The following is a 26,070-nucleotide window of genomic DNA, read 5'->3' on the forward strand; positions in this document are numbered from 1 at the left end:
GGCCCTCTTTGAAAAAAGTTTGGACACCCCTGATTTAGTGAATGATAAAGGGGTACTCTAACTGCAGACTGCAGGAACTGTTCTTTCCTTCAGACATATTGTATACGAGGCCCAATGTCTTATGTATTGTATTATTCTGCAGGTGTTCTATCCCAGAGACAGCTTCAACAATCCTCTCATCCTGGATCTGGTCTTTAAGCAGGTGAGACACTTTTATACTCACCAGTACTTATTAGCACTTGGTCCACATTTATGCCGCGTACACACGATCGGAATTTCCGACAACAAATGTTCGATGGGAGCTTGTTGTCAGAAATTCCAATAGTCTGTAGCCAATTCCAATGCACAAAAATCCTACGCATGCTCGGAATCATTGAATCATTTTTCTCGGCTTGTCTTAGGTCGCGTACACACGGTCGGTCCAAACCGATGAAAACGGCCTGAAGTCCAGTTTCATCGGTCCAAACCGACCGTGTGTACGGCCCATCGGTCTGTTGTCCTTCGGACAAAAATGAGAGAACTTGCTTTAAAATCGAACCGATGGCCCGCTGACTGATAGGTCCAAAACGATGGTTAGTACACAAAAGCTTCGGTTCAAAACCCGCGCATGCTCAGAATCAAGTCGACGCATGCTTGGAAGCATTGAACTTTGTTTTTTTCAGCACGTCGTGTGTTTTACGTCACCGCGTTCTGACCCGATCGGATTTTGAACTGATGGTGTGTACACACATCAGGCCGCTTCAGCGGGGGAACCGATGAAAACGGTCCGTCAGACCATTCTCATTGGATGGATCGACCGCGTGTATGCGGCCTTAGGCCTCGTACACACGACCGAACATGTCTGCTGAAACTGGTCCGCGGACCAGTTTTCGCGGACTTGTCCGACCGTGTGTACAGCCTAGCGGACCGGATTCCTGGGCTAGCGGACAGGTTTCCAGCGGACAAATGTTTCTTAGCATGCTAAGAAACATATCAGCTGGAACCATGTCCGTCGGACATGTCCGATGGTTAGTACGACTCATCGGACATGTCCGCTGGGCCGAAATCCCTCGCATGCGTCAAAGTGATTCGACGCATGCGTGGAAGCATTGAACTTCCTGGGTCGCGCACGTCGCCGCGTCATCGTCGCTGCCACGTCACCGCGTATTCTGTCCGCGGGGAATTTGGTCTGATGGTGTGTACACACATCAGACCAAAATCCCCCAGCAGACATGTCCGATGAAAACGGTCCGCGGACCCTTTTCATCGGACATGTCTGGTCGTCTGTACGAGGCCTCAGTGTTGTACGTCACCGCGTTCTTGATGTTCGGAATTTCCGACAACATTTGTGTGACCGTGTGTATGCAAGACAAGTTTGAGCGAACAATCCGTCGGAATAAAATCCACGGTTTTGTTGTCGGAATGTCCGATCGTGTGTACACGGCATAAGGCTCCATTCACACCATGTCACTCCTCGCATGCGTTTGCTAAGCATCTAGCTGGTGAGAATGCTGTGTTTAGCAATGATCGCAGTAATATGCAGAAATTGCTTTTTCTTGCACGCAAAGCTGATGTGTGGTAAGCATTACCCTATGAGCTCTATCACACGTCTGGAAAGGGGGCAGTAAAACAGGTGGTTGAGCCGTGGTTTTACCGCTCCCCAGCCGCCCACCTAAATTCTAACACTACAGCGGGGCTGTACACATGCTACGGTGCCTGTGAGCGGAAGTGCCCTCCGAATACAATGAAAGGGTCACTTACTGTTGTTCCCCTTTTAATGTTACAGGTGGTCAATGACACCCTGTCCGAGAGCTGCGTCAGAATCACCAAGGAGGAGAGACAGAAAATGAGATCTCTGCTGGGTAAGAGTACCTGTAATAATGGATATTTTGTCTCAGGTTCTTATTGTCACAAACAGCATACAAATCAAACAATTTTTATTGAACAGTAAAGACCTTGGTTTGGGAGTAACTTGGTTTGAGCGCGTTTTGTAAGACAAGCAATTTTTTATAAATTTTGACTTGATATACAAGTGATGTCTTGACAGGTCCACCATCAGGGGGGTACAGGCAGTACACCTGTAAGGGGCCCGGAGGCCCACAGATGGCAACCCTCCTTTTTTTTTTTTTTTTTTTATAAAAAAATAAAATATTTTTTTAATATATTATTATTTTTTATTAAAGGGCCAATTTTTTTTTTTTTTAGAGGTCCGGAGGTCCCTAGGGCCCCGGATGGGAACCCCCCCCCCCCTTTTTTTTATTTTTTTTTTAATAAAAAAATATATATTTTTTAATATATATTTTTATTTTATTGTTTATTAAAGGGCCAATTTTTCTTTTTTTAGGGGTCTGGAGGTCCCCAGGGGCCCGGAGATATATATATATATATATATATATAAATTATTATTATTATTATTATTATTAAAGGTCCCAGAGGTCCCCAGGGCCCTGGATGACAACGCCCCTTTTTCTATAATTTTTTTTATTTTTTATTATTTTAGTTCTTTTCAGTTCTTTTTTTTTTTATATATATATATATATATATATATATATATATTAAAGGGCTCAGACGTCCCCAGGGTCCCATGTGGCAAACCCCTCTTTTTTTTTATAAATGTATATTTTTTTATTTTTGTTTATATATATATATATTTTTTTAAAGGGCCCAGAGGTTCCCAGGGCCCTGGATGGAAACTCCCCCCCCCCTTTTTTTTTTATGTATATATAACTGATGAATTTAGTCTTCCTGGAGCACTTGAACCATCTGCATATACATGTGTGACCTTTTTAGAAATGGTACAAGTTCCGATTTACTTTTCATTCCAAGTCTTATTATTGGTCTTATCATTGGTGTAACAAGAGTGTGATTTTCGATTGCAGCTGAATATAGGCTGGACTCCATTAATGCTATCACTGATGATTCTGTGAAAAAGAAGGTAGTGACGGCTGCCCGCGAGGAATGGGAAGTGTATTTCTCAAGACTCTTCCCAGCGGCGGTAAGAGAACAGGATGTATATTCGGTTATAAAGCCTGAGGAAGGTTGGGAAGCAGCAGTGTATGGTCTTTAAGATGCAGGGGCGGACTGACAACTCATGGGGCCCTCGGGCAAAAGGAGATTATGGGGCCCCCAGGCAATAGATTATGGGGCCACACAGTACTGTATACACACACACACATACAGTATACATACACAGTATACACAGACACACAATATACACACACACACACACACAGACAATATACACACACAGTATACAAACACAGTATACAGACACACAATATACATACACAGTATACATACACACATAATACACACACAATATACACACACAGTATACATACACAGTATACAGACACACAATATACACACACAGTATACATACACACATAATACACACGCACAGTATACATACACACACTGAGAAGGTACTGGAGAGGCGGGGCAGCTATAATCTTGGGATTTTTAGACCAAAAGGATGTCGATAAGGGACATTTCAAAGACAGATGTAAAAAAACACAGATTTTTACATACTGTCCCTGGTTTTTCTGAGGCTGGCAACCCTGATGGGGCCCCCTAGTGGCATGGGGGGGCCTGAATGGTCAGTCCGCCCCTGTTCAGATGGGATTTATAAAGAATGGTGGATGATATTATGAGTTTAAATTGTTTTTATTCTTTTCGCATAGAAAAAATCTTTACAAATTTTTTTTTTTTAAATCAACATCTGATATATAATTCATAGATTCTTCATACATAAAAACATATACATACAACATAATACATACAAAAATATATATATATATATATTTGTGTGGGTACAAAGCTAGATCCATCCTTATAATCCTAGGTCTCTAATGGGACTTATATTATACCTTAACACCTTTTCATTTCCTACTCTGCCCCTCTTGTTATTACCGTGCCTCTTGGTGGTGGAGTGGTCATGTCCACCAGTCTTCACCCCTTCCCCCCATGTTGGTCTAACCCAACATATACGTATTAATTTGCACATCTATACCCATCTATCACAGTAAGGGCAGAGGGAGGAAGGGAGGGAGGGAAGGGAGGAGGGAGAGGGTGGATGATATTATGTGGTCACACTTAGAGACCTGAATGGGCAAAGTGACGGGTTCTCTTGAAAGCCCCCCCCCCCGACCCAGTTATACTCACCTTCCTGGGTCAAACCCTGGGTAAGCTTTGTGTCTTATGGTGTCAGAGCTTACACAGAGCTGATAAGCCCCTCCTACACATCACAATGTTCAGGCCCAGCAAATGACTAGATTTTTGTAAGACCGTACTGCATGCAGTAATCCACAGTAACCAATCAAATATCAGAATTACAAGGCTAACAAACTAGTGCTGTTCCCCCTGTGATGTTAGTTAAGCTGGGATGAGTCTCAGTGTCTATTTGCCTTTCCCATACAGGGAAGTGTTGGCACTGGAGTGCAGATTCTTGGTGTTTCTCATAATGGTATAAAGCTCCTGAAGATGCTGAAGAGTGGTGGCAATACACCCGAGCAACTGAGGGTCCTCCGGAGCTACAGGTAAGTGAAAGGGCTCAAATTTATCCATCTGAAATGGTCATGCCAAACATCCTTATAGAAGAAATTCTGTAGGAACAAAGAAAAAATGTGATACAAGTGGGCAATTGTCAGTTAAAGCGCCGCAGTGCCGAATCGCAAAAAGTGGCCTGGTCTTTGACCAGCAATATGGTCCGGGGGTTAAGTGGTTAATGGACTATATATTGTTGTTGACGTTGCTTTAATAAAATATTTGTGTTTTCGTGCCCTTGTAGCTACACGGACATCATGTTTGTCACGGTGCTATCTAAGAACATGCTGGAGTTCAACCTGACCAATGAGAAGCTTATTCTCTTCTCCTCGAGGTCCAGCCAGGTGAAAAGTATGATAGACAGTTTTCTCATGGAGCTGAAGAAGGTAAGTTATAATGGGACAGTCATATACAAGGGGGTAGATTCAGGTAGCAATTACGCCTGCGTATCCATAGATACGCAGCGTAATTGCTTAGTTGCGCCGGCGTATCTACTTTATGTATTCAGAAAGCTAGATACGCCGACTTTAGCCTAAGATACGACTGGCATAAGTCTCTTATGCCGTCGTATCTTAGGGTGCATTCTTACGCTGGCCGCTAGGTGGCGTTCCCGTAGTTGTCAGCGTACAGTATGCAAATTGCATACTTACGCCGATTCACAAACGTACGTGCGCCCGGCGTTCGATTTTTACGTCGTTTGCGTACGTCGTTTACGTCGTAAGGCTGCTCCTGCTATTAGGAGGGGCAGCCAATGTTAAGTATGGACGTCGTTCCCGCGTAGCGATTTTAAAAATTTACGTTGTTTGCGTAAGTCGTTCGTGAATGGCGCTGGACGCCATTTACGTTCACGTCGAAGCAAATGACGTCCTTGCAACGTCATTTTGCCGCAATGCACGTCGGGAAATTTTAGGGACGGCGCATGCGCGGTACGTTCGACGTGGGAACGCGCCTAATTTAAATGATCCACGCCCCCTACGGGATCATTTAAACTATGCGCGCTTACGCCGGCCATTTTTACGCTACCCCTTCGCAACTTTACAGGCAAGTGCTTTGTGAATCAAGCACTTGCCAGTAAAACTTGCGGAGGCGTAACGTAAATTTCTTATGTTACGCCAACGCAGTTTTGCGCGCCCCTACCTGAATCTACCCCAGTATATTTAAGCCACCGAGGATTACTTTTTTTTTTTTTGTATTGACTGTACAGCAAAAGTGCATTTCATTTACTTTTTGTTTTGTTTTGCATTTCCAGGATTCCAATTATGTGGTCGCGGTGCAGAATTATGTGACGGAAGACAAGAGTTTCCTGAGTTTCCATAAAGGAGATATCATCCGTTTGCAGCCTCTAGATGGACTACAAAAAGGTCAGTACCAACTGTTGTAGGTATCTAAAGCACGGCAATGAATAACAATGGGAGGCTGAATTATGAGTACCCAACAGTGGTACATATCATTTTTTATAGGCCCAAAGTGGTACTTAAACTGGCACTGTATTAATTATATGTCAATGGGACAGACACTCTTCCCATCACCCTAACTTGTTCTGTGAATTTTCACGCTGCCCAATGGGATTCTTCATCAGGCCAAAACTATGGCTGTGTGGTAAGGAAGAAAGTCGTATATCTGGAGGAGCTGAAACGCGGCATTCAAGATTTTGGTGGGTTTTTTTGTGGCATGTCTCTGCTCTCCGCATGTTTCTTTGTATTTTTCTTTTCAAAACTTTGATATCTATTGGCAGCGTTGCAAAGTCTTGCTTGCTCCTTGTGTGCTGTTTCCATTAGACGTGCTCCTGATTCCTGGGTTTTGTTTTGTGACACCTCTTTCAAACCATATGGGTATTGGGAAAAAGCTTGAATATTTTTTATTATTATGGTACATTAAGGCCCTGATTTATCAAGCTAAATTAGTGCTTAAAGTATATGTGAAGCTAAAACGTTTAATTTTAATTTTGGATACAACGGGGAACAGTAAGAAACTCTTTTTTTTCCGATCAATTTTAAAATATATGGGATTTTTACTGTGTTAAACAGTACAAATCCTGTAAGATTTTGTATTTTATTTTTATTTAGTATCCATTTAAAATCACAATAAAAAATATACAGTTTACTTTACAAATACAGTAGAAGTTTTAATGTCTTTCTTCTCCATCTAGCCTACACTGTTGCTTTCCTCAATATGTTTCACAGACAATGGCCTTATCAGGAGGAGTGTTGCCAAATAATAATAATAAGCTGTATTCAAATAACACATATGTAAAATCATTCGGGATTCGGACTTACGACGGCGTATCTACTGATACGCCCGTCGTAAGTTTTTATGAATCTACCCCAATATAGTGATACCAAAATCATTATTTTCCTCCTCAGGCTGGAAGTTTGGAGCCCTCCATGGGCGGTCAGCTTTGTTCCCAGGAGAGTGCGTGCAACCAGTCGCAGCTCCGGATTTTGTAAATCTACCAGCCGACAGGAAGGGGGAGCCACAGAACAGGCAGAGCCGAGCAGCAGCATCGGCAGCGGTGGCCGTAGCTGTTGCATCAACAGCTGTGGCTCATGAATTTGACAGAAAAACAGATGTAAGTTAAAGTGTACATAGAGCTTGTCTTCTCGTGTATTATATCTGTTCCAACCAATGCTGGAGGCCACTATTGCTCAATGCTGGAGGCCACCATTGCTCAAAGCAGGAGACAGCCCCAAACTGTGCACCGCTTCCAAGAGTTAGACGATGGCAGCCTTCAGCCCTGGTTGGGGGACTTGCCAGTAATACAGGTTGACTCGGACCTGCTCTTCCCAAACTTGACTTGTTTAGAAATAAAACAATGTCTACCTACCACCACCTACAACATTTTGTTCAGTGCTAGATGACTTACTTTTAAATTGGCTTTAATTTTCTTATGCAGGGTTCGCCCACTCCCAGTGAATATGCAGAAAGCTTGGATGAATACACTGACCCATCTACCTCTGAGATTGTGCTACAGGGCAGTCCGTACAACATGGTGGAGTTTGCCAAGAAGTACTTCCGAGAAGGCCAGAGGCTGATGGCCCTAGAAGAGCAGGAGAAGAGAGCTCCAGGGTGCGTTGGATATTTTTCGTGTCATTTTCTAAACTTCAACTATCCCTGTTATCAGGTCTAGATTTATTAAATATTATAACAAACTGGAACTCGCGCTTATTGGAGTAATAAATCAAAAAAGTTAAATTTACAGCAGCACCTGCTATGAAAAGTAGCCAGGCGCTACACATATAAGAACTGCAGCAGCTGTTACAAAGGTGCTAAAACTTTATAAATGATTGAATACGTGGCCAAATCACTGTCAAAAAATACAGTGTGAGAAATAAGTGTGAATGTCTGATCTTTACTAATAGGGTGCCTGACAAGTCTAACAATCTTTTTTATGTCTATTATTGCAGAGATTCCTCCAAACCAGGCTCGAAGAAAAGCAGGGAGTCCAGAGATCCTGCTGAATTACTGAAATTTACCAAGGTGACGGGGACGCAAACTCTCTAATTATCAAAATGTATTTTTATCAAAATGTAATAAATATACTGGTATGTTTATGCTGTTTCTATGTAAAATATGTAACGACACATGTATGTCGGGGCAGACACATTTGCTCATTACATACTCAGGCCCTGCTTCCTGATTTGCTGTGCAGTACGTTGATCGTGTTTTACTACCCTACTGCTCCTCACCGGTCCAAACATTTTCTGAAGCCTCGTACACGCGACCGAGGAACTCGACGGGCGAAACACATCGTTTTCCTCGTCAAGTTCCTTGTTAGGCTGTCGAAGAAACTCGACAAGCCACTTTTCTCCATTCCCGTCAAGGAAATAGAGAACTTGCTCTCTTTTTGGCTCGTCGAGTTTCTCGACAGTTTCCTCGACGAAAATGTACACACGACCGGTTTCCTTAGCAAAAAAATATCTCGCAGCAAGTTTCTTGCTGGTTTTTGCTGAGAAACTCGGTCGTGTGTCTACGAGGCCTGACTCATTTCCCCGACACCAGCAAAATCACAATTCTTTCGGCCTACCTATAACCTGCTCTTTGTGTCTTTACAGAACCCCATACAAGAATCTCTCATTGAATTCAGTGACAGCAGCATGAACAGAATTGCCTCTGAACTCTTCCTAGGTAATATTACAACAAATTAGCACAAACTGACACAAATATGAAATTAATATAAAACGCTTACCACCTAATTGTCCTAAAATTGTATAAGTCTTTGTTGTAGCTTTTTCCCCTAATTACCTGTTATCATGGCAATTTTCTGAAATGCTTTGTGAAATTCCGATAAGGGGGTGACAACGCTTAACCAGCAGCTCAAAATGCAGCCGTAGCGTTGTCACTTTTAAGTGCCTCCTGTGAAGTAGACATGCAGCGACAGCACAGCTAAGCTTCACCCACAGCCCTGACTGTGCAGACAGTGTGAGAAAAATATTGGTCACATGACAACTAAGAAATTGGATCAAACTGATAAAATCTTTTTTTTTTCCTTTGTGAAATATTCACTATGAAGGTAGATGCACTAAAAGAATTCGTCCACTCCACAGATTTCATTTCATAGGTCATATAATGCAGGCCTTGGTGTGGAGCCCACAGTGTGTCACATAGTTCTTGTTGCTTAATCCCCAGTTCACACTGTGGCGGCTTCATAGTCTCATGACTTTGAAGCTGGACCCCAGCGCAATTTTGGCACGAATTTCATGCGACTTCTTTAACAGAAGCAAGTCTAACCAAAGTCATACCAAAAGTAGTGCAGGAACCTTTTTCTAAGTGGGAACATCAGCAACTCATGTGGCACCAATTGGAACGGTTCTATTGCACTGCATGGGGTCCAGGTCCAACTTCTGATGCAACAAGTGCTCCAAAGTCGGAGTGCTTGTCGCATAAGTGTGAACTGGGCCTAATGCTGGGTGATTAGAGGAAAAGCTTGTTAATTAATTATGGTAGGTCGTGTGACTGGGCTCTTCTGCAGGGCTTTTAGTTATTTTTTTATTTTATTAATTTGCTTCCTATTCGGGTGACAACCCAAAATTTGGGAGTTTTTCACCTTCACTCTCTGTGATAATGGTAAACAGGACAAATAGAGAGGGTGAATCTCAGTAACGGGGGTAAAGAAAGTTGTACAAATCTAAAAGGTGTTCAGAGACGGCTCTAGGCTTTGTGAGTTCTTAGGCAAAACTTGACATGGGGCCCCACTCACACCCATGATGGGAAAAATAATTCATGGACAAAAGCCTCTTCCCCACAACCCTGGTCGGTGGTTGTTGGGGTCTGCGGCCAGGAGGCTTATTGGAATCTGGAAAGTCCCCTTTAACAAGGCGGCCCCCAGATCCTGCTCTTTAATAACTAAGGGGTGGGGGCCACCCGGTGATGTCACCTGGTGAACCCGCCCCCTTGTGACATCATTGACTGAGGGCATGCTGGGTCATTGGCGTCACAAGGGGTGATGTCATCGATATTTACTGGTTGTTAGGGACGCTGGCGGCCCCGCTCCTGAGTCAGGGCTTTTAACGCTACCTGAGCACAGCAGCGTTAAGGTCCACTGTCCCTCAAAACTGGGGTAATACGTTGGGTAAGTTAGGGGGCCACGAGGCCCCTGTGAGTGTGAGGCCTTAGACGGCCGCCTAATTTGCCTAATTAAAGAGCCGCCTCTGAAGGTGTTCTAATCCCTCTCCACTCTGTCCAAAAAAAAAATAAAAAAAAAAAGTTTTGCCTTTTAGTTATACTTTAAAAGTTTCAATTTAGAGATGCCTTTCACAGTACAAGTCTACAGAGTGCAATGTGCATTATAACTAAACACCTTGTAGATTCCTTAACTGAACTGTTTTTCCTTGAATGCTTAGTGAGTTAGCAAGTAACAGTCAGGTGTTTGATCGAACTGTAAAGAGCTGTAGATTGACTTTCTCTTTTCCTGCAGCTGTGATGAGGTTCATGGGGGACGCTCCCCTGAAGGGTCAGTCCGAGCTGGATGTGGTCACCGCCGTGTTAAGGGTATTTTATTAATGATTTTTTTGAATGATATTTTCCTTGTTTAAATGAATATCATCATAATTAAACCGCGCACAGTTCTAGATTAGTACAGTTTTGTATGTTATTACAACTGAAAACACAGAAGTCTAACTCAGTGGTGGTTAACTTAGGCGGAATGGTTGTTCGCTTAGCCGCAGGGCAGCCTCTCAGCTGTATCATTATACTGTATTATACTGGGAGACGGAAGACATTCATCAGCTATCTGTCATTTGTCTTTGCAGATATGTGGGGAACATGAAGTGCTGAAAGATGAGAGCTACTGTCAAATCATAAAGCAGATCACAGACAACTCCAGCACTAAGACGTAAGTAAATCACATACACAACAGATGGAGGAAGGTAAGATCAGTGGAAAGGTAATTTTATATAGCAGGGAAGGGTTAACACCCCTATAAGTTTTTGGGAGATTTCAGTTCACATCCTGTCCCAGATACACAAAGTATGGGGGAAATCCCTTTTTTAACTGTCATAAGAATAGGTGTCTCCTTTTGATTTCCCCTCACACTTCTGATGACAGCCATAACATATTGGATTTCCCATTATTTTATGGCCCTAGGACAGTCATCACCAGGACAAGCAGAGTGGGTAAATATATTAGCAGGACTGAGGTTTTAACTCTTCCATAAATGTATAAATATGGTTTTAAATACACTTTAAGGTGAGGAGTGGCTGACTTGCAAATTGGATCATGCTTTGCTGGAGTTTTTTTGCCTTCCTCTGGATCAACTGTGGGTATAGAATTGGGTATATGGGATTGTATGATATTATTATTATTTTTTTATGGTTGAACTGGATGGACTTGTGTCTTTTTTCAACCTGACTATGTAACTATGGGCCAGATTCACAAAAGAGATACGACGGCGTATCTCCTGATACGCCGTCGTATCTCTGTGTTATGGCCGTCCTAACTATGCGACTGATTCATAGAATCAGTTACGCATAGCTAGCCCTAAGATCCGACAGGTGTAATTGAATTACACTGTCGGATCTTAAGGATGCAATTCTAGGCCGGCCGCTAGGTGGCGAGGCCATTGCGGTCGGCATAGAATATGCAAATGACTAGTTACGGCGATCCCCGAACGTCCGCGCTGCCCGTCAATCTAACTTTACGTTGTTTCCGTCGAGTTATGCCGCGTAAAATTAGGGCTGAGCCCTAGTTGTTCTAAGCCATGTTAAGTATGGCCGTCGTTCCCGCGTCGAAATTTAAAAAACCACGTCGTTTGCGTAAGTCGTCCGTGAATGGCGCTGGACGCCACTTACATTAACAAATGACGTCCGTGCGACATTTAGCGCAATGCACGTCGGGTAATTTACCCAACGGAGCATGCGCAGTACGTTCAGCACGGGAACACGCCTAATTTAAATGGCGCCGAGCGCATTTACGTTACACCGCCGCAAGTTTACAGGTAAGAGTTTTGAGAATCAGGAACTTACGCTGTAAACCTGCGGCGGTGTAACGTAAATCAGATACGTTACGCTGCCATGGAGCAACTTAATTGTATCTGAATCTGGCCCTATGTAACTATGTAACTACTATGTAACTTGCATACAGTACATTCATAGGTGTGCGCAGCCTATTGAATTAGGGTGTGCACCCCAAAGCTCAAACACACATGTGCAGTAGAGCAGTAGATGGTGTCAGTCATTTTTTTTTTATTATTATTATTTAATTTTGTTATTATTTTTTCCAAATTTATTTATTATTATTATTTTTTTTACAATATATATATTTTTTTCTTTACAATTTCTTAGGAGCCCCATTGAGGGGCTTTGGTGAAATAGCAGAGAAAGAGACTGAGGACAGAGATTCCACAGTCCCTTTCTCTGTAGCCTCAGCTGCCACAGGGGTAGGGGCATTTGGCAGTGGAAATCTGCATTGCACAGGGTGATTAAGGTGTGCCCAGGCACACCCAGCACACCCTGTGCGCATGCCTATGTGTACATTACAAGCCTATGAGTCACCTGACTTGTTAAGGGAGAGACACAAGTAATAGCATTGAACCACTAAACACTCCCTCTAGTAGCTAATCTGCAAATATAACAACAAAGGCTATCTTGTGTAAGCAAAAACACTGTGCAAAATATGTACCATAAAAATTAGCAGTATGACATCCCTTTTAGTTGTTTGTTGTGACAAATTACAACCAATCATTTTGTTCCTTATGTAGGGACAGCTGCCAGAGAGGCTGGAGGCTTCTATACATCCTTTCAGCTTATCACAGATGTTCAGAGGTCTTAAAACCGTACCTGTTCAAGTATCTGCAGGACACGTGCCGAAGCCCTGGGCTGCACTTTCAAGGTAATCAGCAAACTGAACAAACATCTGAACAAATGATCTTGTTCAGTGTCCATGTAAATACTAGATTGATCGGAAAACTGTGTTAAATTGGGATAGATTTACTGAAGACACAAAGGCCCGGATTCACAGACACTGGCGCACATTTGTGCCGCCGTAGCGTATCTCCTTTACGATACGCCGACGCAGCGCAGAGAAGCAAGCATGGAATTCACAAAGCACTTCCTCCCAAAACTGTGCTGGGTTTCCTAGGCGTAAGCCGGCGTAAGTGGAAGTGGGCGTGAGCCATGCTAATGAGGCGTGACCCCATGCAAATGATGGGCCGAGTGCCAGACAGATACGTATCACCAACTGCGCATGCGCGGGGACGTGGGCGCATCGTTCTGCGCATGCTTAGAATCACGTCGGAACAACTGCCTAAGATACACCAGATCACTGCCTACGGCGTGAACGTAACCTAAGCCCAGCCATATTCACGTCCAACGTAAACTATGTAAAATAGGCCGGCTTGGGTTCCCTGGTGCAGCCCTTTGCATGGATGCTGCTGAGTTACACCTCCTTTATGGGGCATAACTTTACGCCGTACGTACAACTTACGCGCACCAGTCGTAGCCTGCATCGGGCACAAGTACGATCGTGAATCGGCGTATCTCCCTCATTTACATATTTGAATAGAAAGTCAATGGGAGCGCCACATGCGTCCAGCGTAAATATGCGCCCACTCTACGCTGGCGTAGGCAAGTTACGTCGGTGGAATGAAGCCTTTTTTTAGGCGTCTCTTAGTTTGTGGGTACGGCACACAGATAGGACAGCGCATATTTGCACTTACGCGGCGTATCTCGAGATACGTCGGCGCAAGTGCTTTGTGAATCCGGGCCATAGAGTGTTATTTACTAAAGGCAAATCCACTTTGAAAACTTGTTTTATTATTTATTTATTTTCTGAAAAATTTTACATTTAATAAACAGTTGCACAAATATCATTTGGCGGCAGGCCGGGTGCAGCCCACCCGCCATAGGTTGCAACCCCCGATTTAAAGGTTATAAAGATAAACTAATTTGTCAAACAAATTTACTCTCTTACCTGTCAATTAAGGCCTGAGAGGACAGAAACTATCATCAACTGTATCCCAACAATCACCCAACTGTAGCAGGGACAAGATGGAGCCCACAAGCAAGCAACACTGGAGCCTTTCAACTGCAGTGCCTCCCAGTGGCAGTAATGCATATTTATTTGAGAACTGCATTGAGAAGTACAGTGTTATTTGAACTGTATTCCAGGATTTGCGTGTCTTCATCTGAAAGAATTTACAATAATTTAAGACTTCACATAATTTATAGTTTGAATACCATGTCATAGATATAACTCATCATTGAAAAATAATATATTCCACGCTTATTTTGTTTCCAATTTTCCCAGAAAATAAAGCAGAAAACGGCTTTAAAAAAAATCTGTTTTTTTTCCAGGCTCTTCCATCTCTAGCACACACCAAGACAACGTGCTGCTTGGTCACTCGTGTCCCTTTGTTTTTGTTTTAACAGGGATAGCAAAAGCCTGTGAGCAGAACCTACGCAAAACTTTGCTGTATGGAGGGCGGTGTGAATTCCCCAGTACCATGGAACTGAAAGCCATGGTGGTAAGTGACATGTATACTGACCAGGTAACATAAGCCTGACTACATACTGTATACAGGAAACCCATACTTATACAAATATGAAGGCTGCCTTTACTGAGCTCCACTTGGTAGTGATGCTGTACATTTGACTTCACTGTAATGTCACTAACCTACTGTGGTTCCCCCGAAAATAAGCCCGGGTCTTATATTAATTTTGTCAACAAAAGACCCACTAGGGCTTATTTTCGGGGTAGGTCTTAACATATTCTCTCTCTCGCTGCCTGTCAGGAATCCCCAGTTTGAACAAACTTAAAATGCCCAAATCCTTTCTTTTACAGTAGCACACAATACAGAATGCGTGTGCCCCTGCAATACAACAGTGCCAAACACCTCAGTTCTCCTCCACCTCTCCCAGCCACCAGCAAGGGACCCCAGCCCCCCTTCCTCTGCAAGGCTCGAAGCAGGGAAGAGAGCACACCAGCATGTGAAGAAAAATAATCTGTGAATACCTTGTGGAGACAGGAGTATCCATGCTGCATACCGACCACAGTATGACATGTTGATAGCAGAGGCTCTGCACCGTACCTTCCGTGACCCACCAAAGCTCTGCGGAGGGAGGGGGGCCAAGATCCCCCGCAGACAGGCGGGAGAAGAGGAAACCAGCGGGGAGATCAGCTGAGCTGTATCAAAGGCACCTGACATCGCTAGACACACACCGCACACCACCGTAACAGGATCTGACACTGCTAGGATTTTACCGCGTTTCCTCGAAAAGCACACAATCACCTCGAACTAGGGCTTATTTTCGGGGTAGGGCATATTTTCGGGGAAACACGGTAGAAGAACCATGCAGTAAGTGAACTCAGAATGAAGTCACAACTCCTGATCTGCAGATCCAGGTCCAGGTCATTGACTTAGAAACTACAGAAGTTGTTGGATCAGTATGACATCCAAGCAACTAGTATTTTCAGAAGGAGAGGTACAGCCTCTTAGTACAGGTCTCAGTTTTAATTCCGCTTTAAAGAAAAAAAAAAGAAAGGTTTATATAAGGGTCAGTAGATTTAAAGGAAATAAATTAATTATTCTCAAAATGAGAACTCAAATTACCATTTCTGTGGATGCTAATCTATAACACCTGATTATTTCTCTGTATAATTTCTGTAATGTTTCTTCCCCCCCCAGGCTGGGAGAAGTTCCAAAAGACAGCTGTTCCTCTTACCTGGAGGAATTGAGCGACATCTCAAGATAAAAACCTGCTCGGTCAGTTCCGTTATTTAGATCAAGATCCTAAAATTGGTTTTTAAATATACTGGTGCTCAAATTTTTTGGGGGGGCGCAAACGAAAAAAACAAAACAATTGCAGCATCACTGTGCCCATCAAATGCAGCCACTGTGCCATCAATTGTCACCACTGTGCCATGCCATCAAACGCAGCCACTGTGCCATGCCATCAAACGCAGCCACTGTGCCATCAATTGTCACCACTGTGCCATGCCATTAAACGCAGCCACTGTGCCCATCGTCGCCACTGTGCCCTTTAATTGTCGCGAATGTGCCCTTTAATTGTCGCCAATGGAGGGTCAGGGATGGAGGGTCAGCCATTCCAGAGCATTGGCATGCACTTCCTTGATTTATGGTTGCAGGCCACTTGTGGCCCACTGGTTAAGCACCCCTGATCTATAGCCAGCTTAAGTTTTTTCTTTATATGTGTTATTTGGAGGAAACCTTTCCTTGGACAGACATGAAGGCAGCCATTGCTGCTTCTCCATTGGCAGATGCTGGTTTTCAGGCAGTCTTTTGATTTATGCATTTGTGCCAGATACTGCCAGGTTGACCTCCCTTTTCTCTACTGCAGTTAAGCAATATAGCTTGGTCAAACCCCCTCACCAATTGAATGTTATTAAGCTGTTTTATTTCCAAATTGAATGTTATTCAATAATATAGAATACAGTGAATCAGCAAAATAGCACATCATGGCCATTAGATGAAGCTGGGGATCATCGGAAATAAATTTGTGTTTACTATGATTGTCAGCTCCTTCCAGTGGCCATGATGCAGGATATTCACTCTATTCTGTAAACGAATAACATTTGATCTGGGAGGAGATGGCCTAATACCATTTAGTTTTGCTTCCATTTGCACAGGACAAATGTACGTTCAGTTTCACAGAATGGATAGCTCTGCATATTTATTTATAAATACACCCCTGATAGCATTCTTTTATGATATAGGTGGCCTTTGATGTCATTGAAGAGATCTGCACTGAGATGGGAGTGCACAGAGATGAGGCCTACCACGAATATGCCATCTTTGCTGTTACCAACCGGGGTAAGATGGGGAACAATACTTCCCTCCCAGCTGAAGCCAAAAGATACAATATCTATGTTCTGTTCAACTTAAAATATTAAATATGCACTCCTTGTTCAAATAGATAAATAAATATATATAATTAATTAATTATTTTTTACTACCTGCATGTTCTCCCTGTGCCTGTGTGGGTTTCCCTTGGGTACTCAGGTTTCCTCCCACACTCCAAAGACATGCTGGTAGGTTAATTGGCTACTGTCTAAATTGGCCCTAGTATATGAATGTGAGTTAGGGACCTTAGACTGTAAACTCCTTGAAGGTAGGGACTGATGTGAATGTACAATGTATATGTAAAGCGCTGCGTAAATTGACAGCACTATATAAGTACCTTAAGAATAATAATATATATATATATATATATATATATATGTGTGTGTGCATTGGGGAAAAAAAACATGAAAATAAAACCAATATCAAGTCAAGTCCCTTTTGAAGCATTTCTTTTACACAATGGGAAGTAGCACTTTAAGACAACACATACCGTGGGTGCCCTGTAGGTTTTAGAGGCAGTCTCAGGCCAGGTGGCACCCAAGCAGGACAATGTGCATTTGTGGGCTTCAGAAGCATTATTACAGTGGTCTCCAAACTGCGGCCCGAGGGACGGATGTGGTTCTTTGCTTGCCTTTATCCGGCCCTTGGGGCAGTATCCCTCCCACTGATACGAGACACTATTCTGACATCTGACACCGACAGTGGAGCACCATTTCTCCCACTGACACCACTAATAGGGCACTATTCCTCCCTATGATACCAACGATGGGGCCACTATTTCTCCCCCTAATACCATATGTTTCGTTCCACTGATGCCAGGAAAATTTCCACCCACCGATGGCCAAAATCCGGCCCTCCAAGAGTCTGAAGGACAATAAATCGGCCCTTTGTTTAGAATGTTTGGAGAACCCGGCATTATTAGATGACACACAGGCAAGATGTATATTTGTGAGTTCCAAAGGCAGTCCCAAGCCATGTGACACCCAAACTTGATGTGTATATGTGGGCTCCAGAGACTGTCTCCGGCCATGCAGCACTCAGCAAAGATGACATGCATATGTGAGTTCCAGAAGCAATCTCAGATGAGGGGACACCCAGGCAAAATGATATAAATATGTGAGTTTGAATGGGCAGAAGACACCCTGGTGAGCTGGCTTGCCCCTGCATGAAACAATGAGAAAATTAAAGTGGCTAACATGTTTATTTGCACGGGTGCCCTCTGTAGCTTATACCAGTCTTGGACCCCTGGCCAAGCTATAGGGCAATAATAGCCCATAGGAAGGAGCCTGTTACAGGAAGCTGGATAATTCTTCTGCCTTCAGTATTCCTCTCATGCTATTTCTCACTAACTTACCATTACATTGAATGCAAGCAAAAGCACAGATTCTAAGTATCCACTTTTTATTCTGTAATAAATGCAGTTAATCATGTGATTGGAGATATGAAGGAAATAAAACCGTTTGTCTTGCATAAAACCTCACCTTGCCTGACTAGACGAACACAGGAAATCCATTCTCAGAATATCACCCTGTGATCTTTCCTTCCTACAGGTCAGAATGTGAGACCTCTAAATAGGAAGGAATACATCCTGGATGTCTCAGCTGAAATGGAGCAGACTGATAGCAACTACATGTTCTGGTTCAGAAGAATCATCTGGGCTCAGCCACTAAAGTTTGAGAATGAGCTGTATGTGACCATGCATTATAACCAGGTACGGTGGAGCAATGGACTTGGTGGAGGATAACTTTGACTTCCTTTGTATGCTTGGTGTTAGATTTTTAGATGAAACAATCAGTAAAGTACCTTTACTTTCTCTTGCTAGGTCTTACCGGATTACTTGAAGGGTTTGTTTAATGTCTTTACTCATTCTAAGCCCACCGAGCAACAGTTCCAGCAAATTTCAAGACTGGCGGCCTTACAACATCGCGCTAAAGATAGTGTTTACCTGCCTACCGCGTACGTACACCAACCTTACATCTTGTCATGTGACATCTGTCAGATTATTTTTTTCAATGCGCAGTGAAAACTAAACTAAGCTGAATACAAAACCCACTTGAAGAGAACAAAAGCCCGTTGACATAGGTGCTAACGCAGCTTAGAAGGAGGTCAAATGCAGGTCAGGAAAGGGACTAAATGCAGGTCAAATGCAATTGTCAATGAACATTAAATTATCTCAGAAGCCAACGTCAGAAAATGTCAGTTCCTCTCTGTAGTGCCTCCGTCCCCGCCCGACGTATTGCTCCCGGGCTCTGCGATTGAACAGCAGAGCCCAGAAAAGGCAACGGGGGGTGGACCCCCTTCCGCCACCCACAGAAGTGATCGAGTGGCTGTTCAAATCACTTCTGCCAAAGAGGGAATCACCAGCTGCAAATTTTGATACCTGAATGTGATGCCTGCAGATGCAGGCACGATGCCGGCAAAACCACTTCAACCTAAGGATGTCCCACACTATTGAGGTGGTTAAAACCCAACTCTGGGCAAATAAAAAATGATCCCTTGCAGAGGGGCTGTGTCGGCACTGCAAGGGTTAATTGCTCCTTTTATCCAGGGGATAGAAGAAATGGTTTTACTACCATTGTGTTTTTTCTGGGTCCAGTGCGTCCCTATATCTTTAAGGAGGGTGGGCTCTCTCCAGGCATATCTGTCCTTAATCTATCCATTATTACTGTGTTTCCCAGAAAATAAGCCTGGGTCTTATATTAATTTTGGCAACAAAAGACACAGTAGGGCTTATTTTCGGGGTAGGTGTTACCATGTAATGTGGTATCTTCACTCCCCGTTTGTCTCCTAACAGGAATCCCCAGTGTGAACTGAGTTAAAATGCTTGTAAAATCCTATAATCAACTCTATTACAGTATTATATAATGTACAATGTGTGTGTTTCTGTAATATAATTGTGCAAAATACCTTCGTTATAGTGCCGCTCTGCACTTCTGTGACCCACCGGAGCTCTCTTCCCCGCAATTAAATTACAGAAACACACACATTGTACATTATATACTACTGTAATAGAGTGGATTATAGGATTTTGCAAGTATTTTAAACTAGGGCTTATTTTCGGGGTAGGGCTTAAATTGCAGCCCTTCTGAAAAATAACGCTAGGTCTTATTTTCGGGGTGGGTCTTGTTTTCGGGGAAACATGGTTAATATGTGTTCCAGGAGTCCGTCAAAATTATAGAGCTAGACCCCATACACACAATTAGATTTTCTGCATTTTTTTTGTCTTCAGATTACCAAAACCATATAATATGAGGTCAGACCTTAAAGCCTCGTACACATGACCGAGTTTCCTGGCAAAAACCAGCAAGAAGCTTGTTGGTTTTTTTCTTTGCTGAGGAAACCGGTCGTGTGTACACTTTTCAACGAGGAAACCGTTGAGGATCTCGTCGGCCAAAAATAAAGCATGTCTTCTTTTTCCTCGACGGGAATGGGAAAATTTGGCTTGCGGAGATCCTCGGCGGCTTCACAAGTAACTCGACGAGCAAAACGATGTGTTTCGCCCATCGAGTTCCTCGGACGTGTGTACGAGGCTTAAGGCCCCGTACACACGACCAAACATGTCTGCTGAAGGCCCGAGCGTGCAGGATTCCAGCAAACATTTGCCCGCCGGGCCTTTTCCCAGCGGGCAAATATTCCTGGACTTGTTTTAAAACAGTCCGCTGGAATCCTGCCCGCTCGGACATGTTCGGTCGTCTGTACAGACCTACCGTACATGTCCGAGCGCCCGCCATCCCTCGCATGCGTCAAATGACTTTGACACATGCGTGGAAGCATTTAACTGGCAGGCCCGCCCACGTCGCCGCGTCATCGTCGCGGCGACGCCGCGGACACGCCCCGCGTAGTGTTTATGTGCGGATTTCTGTACGATGGTTAGTACAGCCATCGTACAGAAATCCCCGGCCAGACATGTACGGTGAAAACGGTCCGGCGGACCGCTTTCATCGTACATGTTTGGTCGTCTGTACACGGCCTAAGAGTTTCAATTTGCAAGCAATCAGACAGGCCCTTGTACTACATGGTTTTGGTAAATCTGAAGACAAAAATCTGTGGAAAATCTAATATTGTGTATGGGGCATACGGACTGCAGATAATACTAGGGGGGGCGTGATGTGGCTGCTGCAGCTTACACATATATTTGCAAATGTGGGCAAAAACGAAACCCCTTATTTTTAACGTGACTTGGCTGGTAAGTGAGCTGAGAATTTTTTGTTTGTTTTTTTAAAACAGTTTTACTTACCTGATCTTACACTCACCTGGCAGGCGACGCTCCACCACGATCCAGTAGTGAACTCTCCCTTGGCGTCGTCATGTCCAAAGCAGGGCTATGGACCTGGCTCTGGTCTTGATGACCCTGGGCTGCTGCAGTGTGGCGGCGCAAACATTGCAGGAACCAGTCTAGCTGTGAGAGCAAATTATCAGGAAATCCTTTTTTTTTGGGGGGGGGGGGGGGGGGGGGTTCCCCTAGACAAAAATAAGCAATATTTTTTTTTTTTTTTGCCTGGAGTTGGGTTTTAACATATCATAGCATATTTTAAAATCCAACAACTAGAGAATATATTTACCTGTGCCACTTATATGATGTTCTTTTGTGCTCTAATTCCTTGTTTTGTCCTGCAGGCGTGAGGTCCAGGATTATATCCCCAACCAGTTCTATAAGTCGGTGAAGCCTCAGTCATGGTTGAACATGGTGATGCAGCACATGCAGCAGATTCAGCCTTTGAGTCCTCACCAGGGAAGAGCTCAGTTCCTAGGTAAGTAAGGAGCTTCCACTGGAAGTACAGGTCTTATCCAGAATATACCATCATAACAAAGTAATTTTCATTTGTCATTATTTGCACTTTATATCCCACCTCTGCATGGTGGAGTACTTACACACATTAGGGATACTCATTGTAACAAAACATCCCACACCCCCGCTTGAGTTTCTTTGTCATATACCGCTTCCTCCCAGTCTGAATATAGATTTTTGATATTCCAACCGCTGGCAACTACAAAACAAGGCAATAATCGTTTGGTTGCTGAACAAGAACTGTTTATTTTGAGATGACACACAAATATATACAGCAGGCTGACAATACAAACTGTAACCAGAAACCTAATTAACATGAACTAGTTATCTAATCATTTACCCAGACTTGGTGAGATATGACCTTTCAGGGTAGACTTGTCGTCTCCTCACTCAACTTACAATACACATAAGTCTAAACACATCCCCCAATAGTTTGCTAGGCGACAAAGGTGTGTTAATGAGCACAATAAACTATTGGGTGAAAGATCTGGCTTTCCAGATCTCATTAATCAGCATTCCTTTCACATACATCTGTCCACTGAGTACCAAGTTGGGCCTCCTTATTAATGTTCTTTTGCATTACACAACAGAATATCTTCCTAAATGCTCGTAGCTCTCTCAAATGCCAGGGCCCATAGTCGGTAGGCAAGAGGCTAGCATTCAGCCCCCTCCAAAAGCCTCTATCCCGGGTGAGTCTGTCACACTCGTTTTGCAAAGTGAGGCATCAATCTGAGGCATAAATGAATATTTTTTTTTTTTAAAGGTGTTTATTTCATTTTAACAAAGATAAGATACACAAAGAAAAGGAAAACAGTATCGGTGATCTTCCGATATGGTTCCTCCTATCGATATGGTTCCCCCCTTGACTGCGCAGGCAGTCCGAGCCTACGGAAATCACCGAACCTGATCAGCAACAGGTCCAGGGCGACGTGGAATTCGCTGTAATGGCCAGTTGGCCTCACGTCCTCGCTTCGCTCAGACGGCTTGCTGGCTCTTTTTTAACATCCTCCAATCCACGGGGATGGTAAGGAATGAGCCTGGATGCTGCGCATGCCCCGTGTACACCTGAAGAACAGCTGATGAGGTTTGGAGATTTCCGTGGGTTTCATTTGCGCAGTCAAGCAGGGAACCATATTGATAGGGGAACTAGCTCAACAAGACACCGGCATGTAAGGCACATATGTGAAATAAATCAATCAATAATTCATTAAAGCGTATCTGTAGCCAACATTTTTTTCTGCTTTGGAAGTAATGAAGGATTAGGACCCCCTTCAGGTCTTAATAGCTGAATATTTTATTTTTCTCTACTGATATTGCCTTGTAGCCTGGTAAAAAAAAAACATTTTGTAATAGGATTATTTTTTCTCAGTATTTTATTAACTAATACCTTTTTATTAAATAATACCAAATAGGTGTTTTATTAGCCCTGATGAAGGAGACACAGATCCCTGAAACATGTTGGCTCTTCTTCATAAATTGCTGTGGTATAGAACATTATTTTGGACACAGGCACTCTCACTCCTGAGGCTTGTTTTACATTTGCGGTAATGCTTACCACCCTCTGAAAAATGATCTGTGGTGGATCATTTCATCACATGAGGACATCTACTTCAGTGACAACTATCTAAAAGGGGAGAGGTGTCCCCTTGCTTCCTGTTGTCTCTGGGACACTGTTCTATCAAATTTAAAAGCAAAAGGTTTTGCCTAGTTATGCGCTTTAAAGCGGACCTTCACCAGATGTGCCCGCAGGGCTTCAGGTCCCAAGCAAACCCTGAAGCACAACTGCACAAGTGCTGGTTTACCCCGAAATCTGTGCACACAAAGGGTGCAAAAGACGGCTATCGGGATGGCTCCAAACCTCCCTTGTCTTTGCACATGTGTGGAAGATGCGTCGAAGGGCTCTGCCAGGACCAGAACGCCATCCAGAGCCCTTCAGCGCATTTGTGCATGTGCAATAATGGCGGCGCTGGAGGGAGGGCGGAGCCGGTACAGAGTGGGACTGAAGTTCTGTTTTAAAGGCATTCATCTTACTAATTGGCTGCCGGTGCTGTGTGTGGATGACATGAAATGGTATTATTCTTTTTTCCTCTTGCAGGTCTGGTCAGTGCCTTCCCCATGTTTGGTTCTGCTTTCTTTTACATCCAGAGTTGTAGTAACAACATGGTCATCTCTCCATGTATCCTGGCTATCAATCAGAATGGGCTGAATTTCCTGAACAAAGAAACCCATGTATGTATAAATGGCATGAAATCAGCAAATACTTCTATTTATTGTGTTGATGGGATGGATCTCACAAGGACACCCTAAGGCCACATCAAATGTGACATCTGCTTTCCTCATGTGATGAGTAATGTCATATCCTGTGACCCTGACAAGGCTTTTTTCCTTCCACTGTTTTCTTTATCAAGAGTATAGAGACAGACACCACACTGCTATATTGCAAGTGTACCCCGGTATCCAGGTCTTATAGAGCTGGCCTACTACTTACAATGATAGTGGATAGATGCTTCATGTGCCCCTCAGGGTCAGATTCCTGCTGCTCTTGTAAGGGTGTATGCCAGTGCTAAAATTCCGTTCTGTGGTCAGCATGCCCTTGGTGGCCTCGTCACCTTAGGTAAGGGGCAATTTAAGCCTGACCTCAAATCTGGTCTCTCTTGAGGTCTACTTTTGATATTCTACTATAGGCATACAGATCTCCTAAATGGTGATTTACACAAACTCAGCAATATGCTAATACTGCGTACACATCCCAAAAATCTGAAATAATAACTAACTAATGCCGCGTACACTAGGGTTTGTCCCAGTACCGATACTAGTATCAGTATCGGGACCGATACCGAGCATTTGCGAGAGTACTTGTACTCGCACAAATGCTCCCGATGCCTCATCCGATACCTGGGACGGGTGAGAGAGGTGCCGTCTGAGCATGACACAGGCATTACACGCTGCCTCTCTCACCCGTACCAGGCTTTTGTAGGTTCCAGTGACAGGTTTCTCAGAATCCTCGGAACAAAAACAGGTGTCTGGCTGTGTATTTTTTTTTTGGGGGCTTTTTTGCTCATTTTTAATGACATCACAGTGTGAGTTACATTTCAATTTTTGTTTTGCAGGAGTTGATGGTGACATTCCCTCTGAAGGACATCCAGAGCACCAGAACTCAACGTCCAGCACCGGGATTCAGTTATCCTTATGTGGATATACTGCTTGGTGACATGACATCACAACGGATAACACAACTACAGCTGGAACAGGTAATACATGGCCTCTTTCTGACACAGAAACATACCAAAAAAAGCAGACATTGCTCTGTGTGGTCCACTGGGTACAGTACAGAGAACATGGAGTTCAGGATAACAAAAGTTTTATCTATGGTGGGTTATAATACCAGTGATCTGAGATCTCTTCTTGCTTTTAAAGCTAATTGTCAGGCTAGGAGCAGATAACAGTTCAGGTGTGCTAACTATGTAAACAGTTCAAGAACAAGAGCACATACCATGAGCAGGTCTGAGATGAGCAGGTCAGCTGGGACTTGTAGTTCACCGCTGCAGATGAAGGTGGATGTTTATCTGGTGTTTGTAGTTCACCGCTGCAGATGGATGTTTGCTGGTGTTTGTAGTTCACCGCTGCAGAAGGATGTTTGCTGGTGTTTGTAGTTCACCGCTGCAGATGGATGTTGCTACAGTAGAATCAGGCAAAGCGTAGTCTAGGCAAGCTGGGTCATACACAGGTAGATCAGAGTTCAAACGGTACCGAATCAGAAGCGACCAAACAGGGTCAAACCAGCCAGGTCATACACGAAATACACAGAGCAGAATGTCAGGCTGATTCAAACAGTGGCAAACAAAGGTAACTCTATCACGAGCACTGATTGGATGATGATACAGGTGATTTAAAGGTGAGCTGGCCAATCACTGTTGTTTCCCAGGCAAAGGCTGTGTCAGGTGAGTTGTGCTGGGTCCTAAAGGGATCCTAGTACTGACAAGAATCTCCAGATTTTAGTTTGAACAGCTGGTCCAAATGAACTATTAACTTTGCTAACACATGTAGCAGCTAGGAGCTCTGTTTAAACCTTATGTAGCCTTCACATCCTGCTCCTGGAAGAAAACCGATTTGGGCTGAGCACTTCTCTGCCATTCACAGGCAGCTTTGTACTCTATGGATAAATACACAGCTTCCTCTTATTGCCAGAGTTGGAGATCATGACGCTATCTGCCCGTCTCAGCCAATCAAAGAAAGTTTTGTATTTATTCATAGAATAAAAAGCTCCCTGTAAATGGCTGAGCAGCCCGACAAGACCTTGCTCCAGGACCGGGGCGGGAAGTTCCCATCCTGCTGCCAGAACACAGTGCAGAGGCTATATGCCATTTACTATATACTATTTATACAGCGCTTCCAGCCTCTCCATGTGTTAGTGAAGGTAATAGTTTGGACTAGCTTACTCCAAACAAACTATTTGAACTTC

At 43.6% G+C, this 26,070-nt stretch overlaps 1 protein-coding gene across 1 annotated transcript in view; it reads left to right on the forward strand.

The window, feature by feature from the left end:
* MYO15A (myosin XVA) overlaps positions 1-26,070 on the forward strand; it is a 118,498-nt gene that overhangs the window by 88,032 nt on the left and 4,396 nt on the right. The window contains exons 42-63 of the mRNA XM_040358434.1: positions 143-202; positions 1,766-1,841; positions 2,859-2,974; positions 4,399-4,517; positions 4,769-4,910; positions 5,774-5,885; positions 6,104-6,178; positions 6,888-7,093; positions 7,418-7,590; positions 7,929-8,001; positions 8,577-8,649; positions 10,439-10,512; positions 10,773-10,855; positions 12,719-12,849; positions 14,388-14,482; positions 15,644-15,721; positions 16,693-16,789; positions 18,370-18,530; positions 18,642-18,775; positions 21,437-21,570; positions 23,704-23,837; positions 24,719-24,859. Of these exons, the coding sequence (XP_040214368.1) occupies positions 143-202; positions 1,766-1,841; positions 2,859-2,974; positions 4,399-4,517; positions 4,769-4,910; positions 5,774-5,885; positions 6,104-6,178; positions 6,888-7,093; positions 7,418-7,590; positions 7,929-8,001; positions 8,577-8,649; positions 10,439-10,512; positions 10,773-10,855; positions 12,719-12,849; positions 14,388-14,482; positions 15,644-15,721; positions 16,693-16,789; positions 18,370-18,530; positions 18,642-18,775; positions 21,437-21,570; positions 23,704-23,837; positions 24,719-24,859 (2,487 nt within the window). The remainder of the gene's footprint in view (positions 1-142; positions 203-1,765; positions 1,842-2,858; positions 2,975-4,398; positions 4,518-4,768; positions 4,911-5,773; positions 5,886-6,103; positions 6,179-6,887; positions 7,094-7,417; positions 7,591-7,928; positions 8,002-8,576; positions 8,650-10,438; positions 10,513-10,772; positions 10,856-12,718; positions 12,850-14,387; positions 14,483-15,643; positions 15,722-16,692; positions 16,790-18,369; positions 18,531-18,641; positions 18,776-21,436; positions 21,571-23,703; positions 23,838-24,718; positions 24,860-26,070) is intronic.

This window comes from Rana temporaria, chromosome 6 (assembly GCF_905171775.1).
Source record: "Rana temporaria chromosome 6, aRanTem1.1, whole genome shotgun sequence".
Classification (NCBI taxonomy): Eukaryota; Metazoa; Chordata; class Amphibia; order Anura; family Ranidae; genus Rana; species Rana temporaria.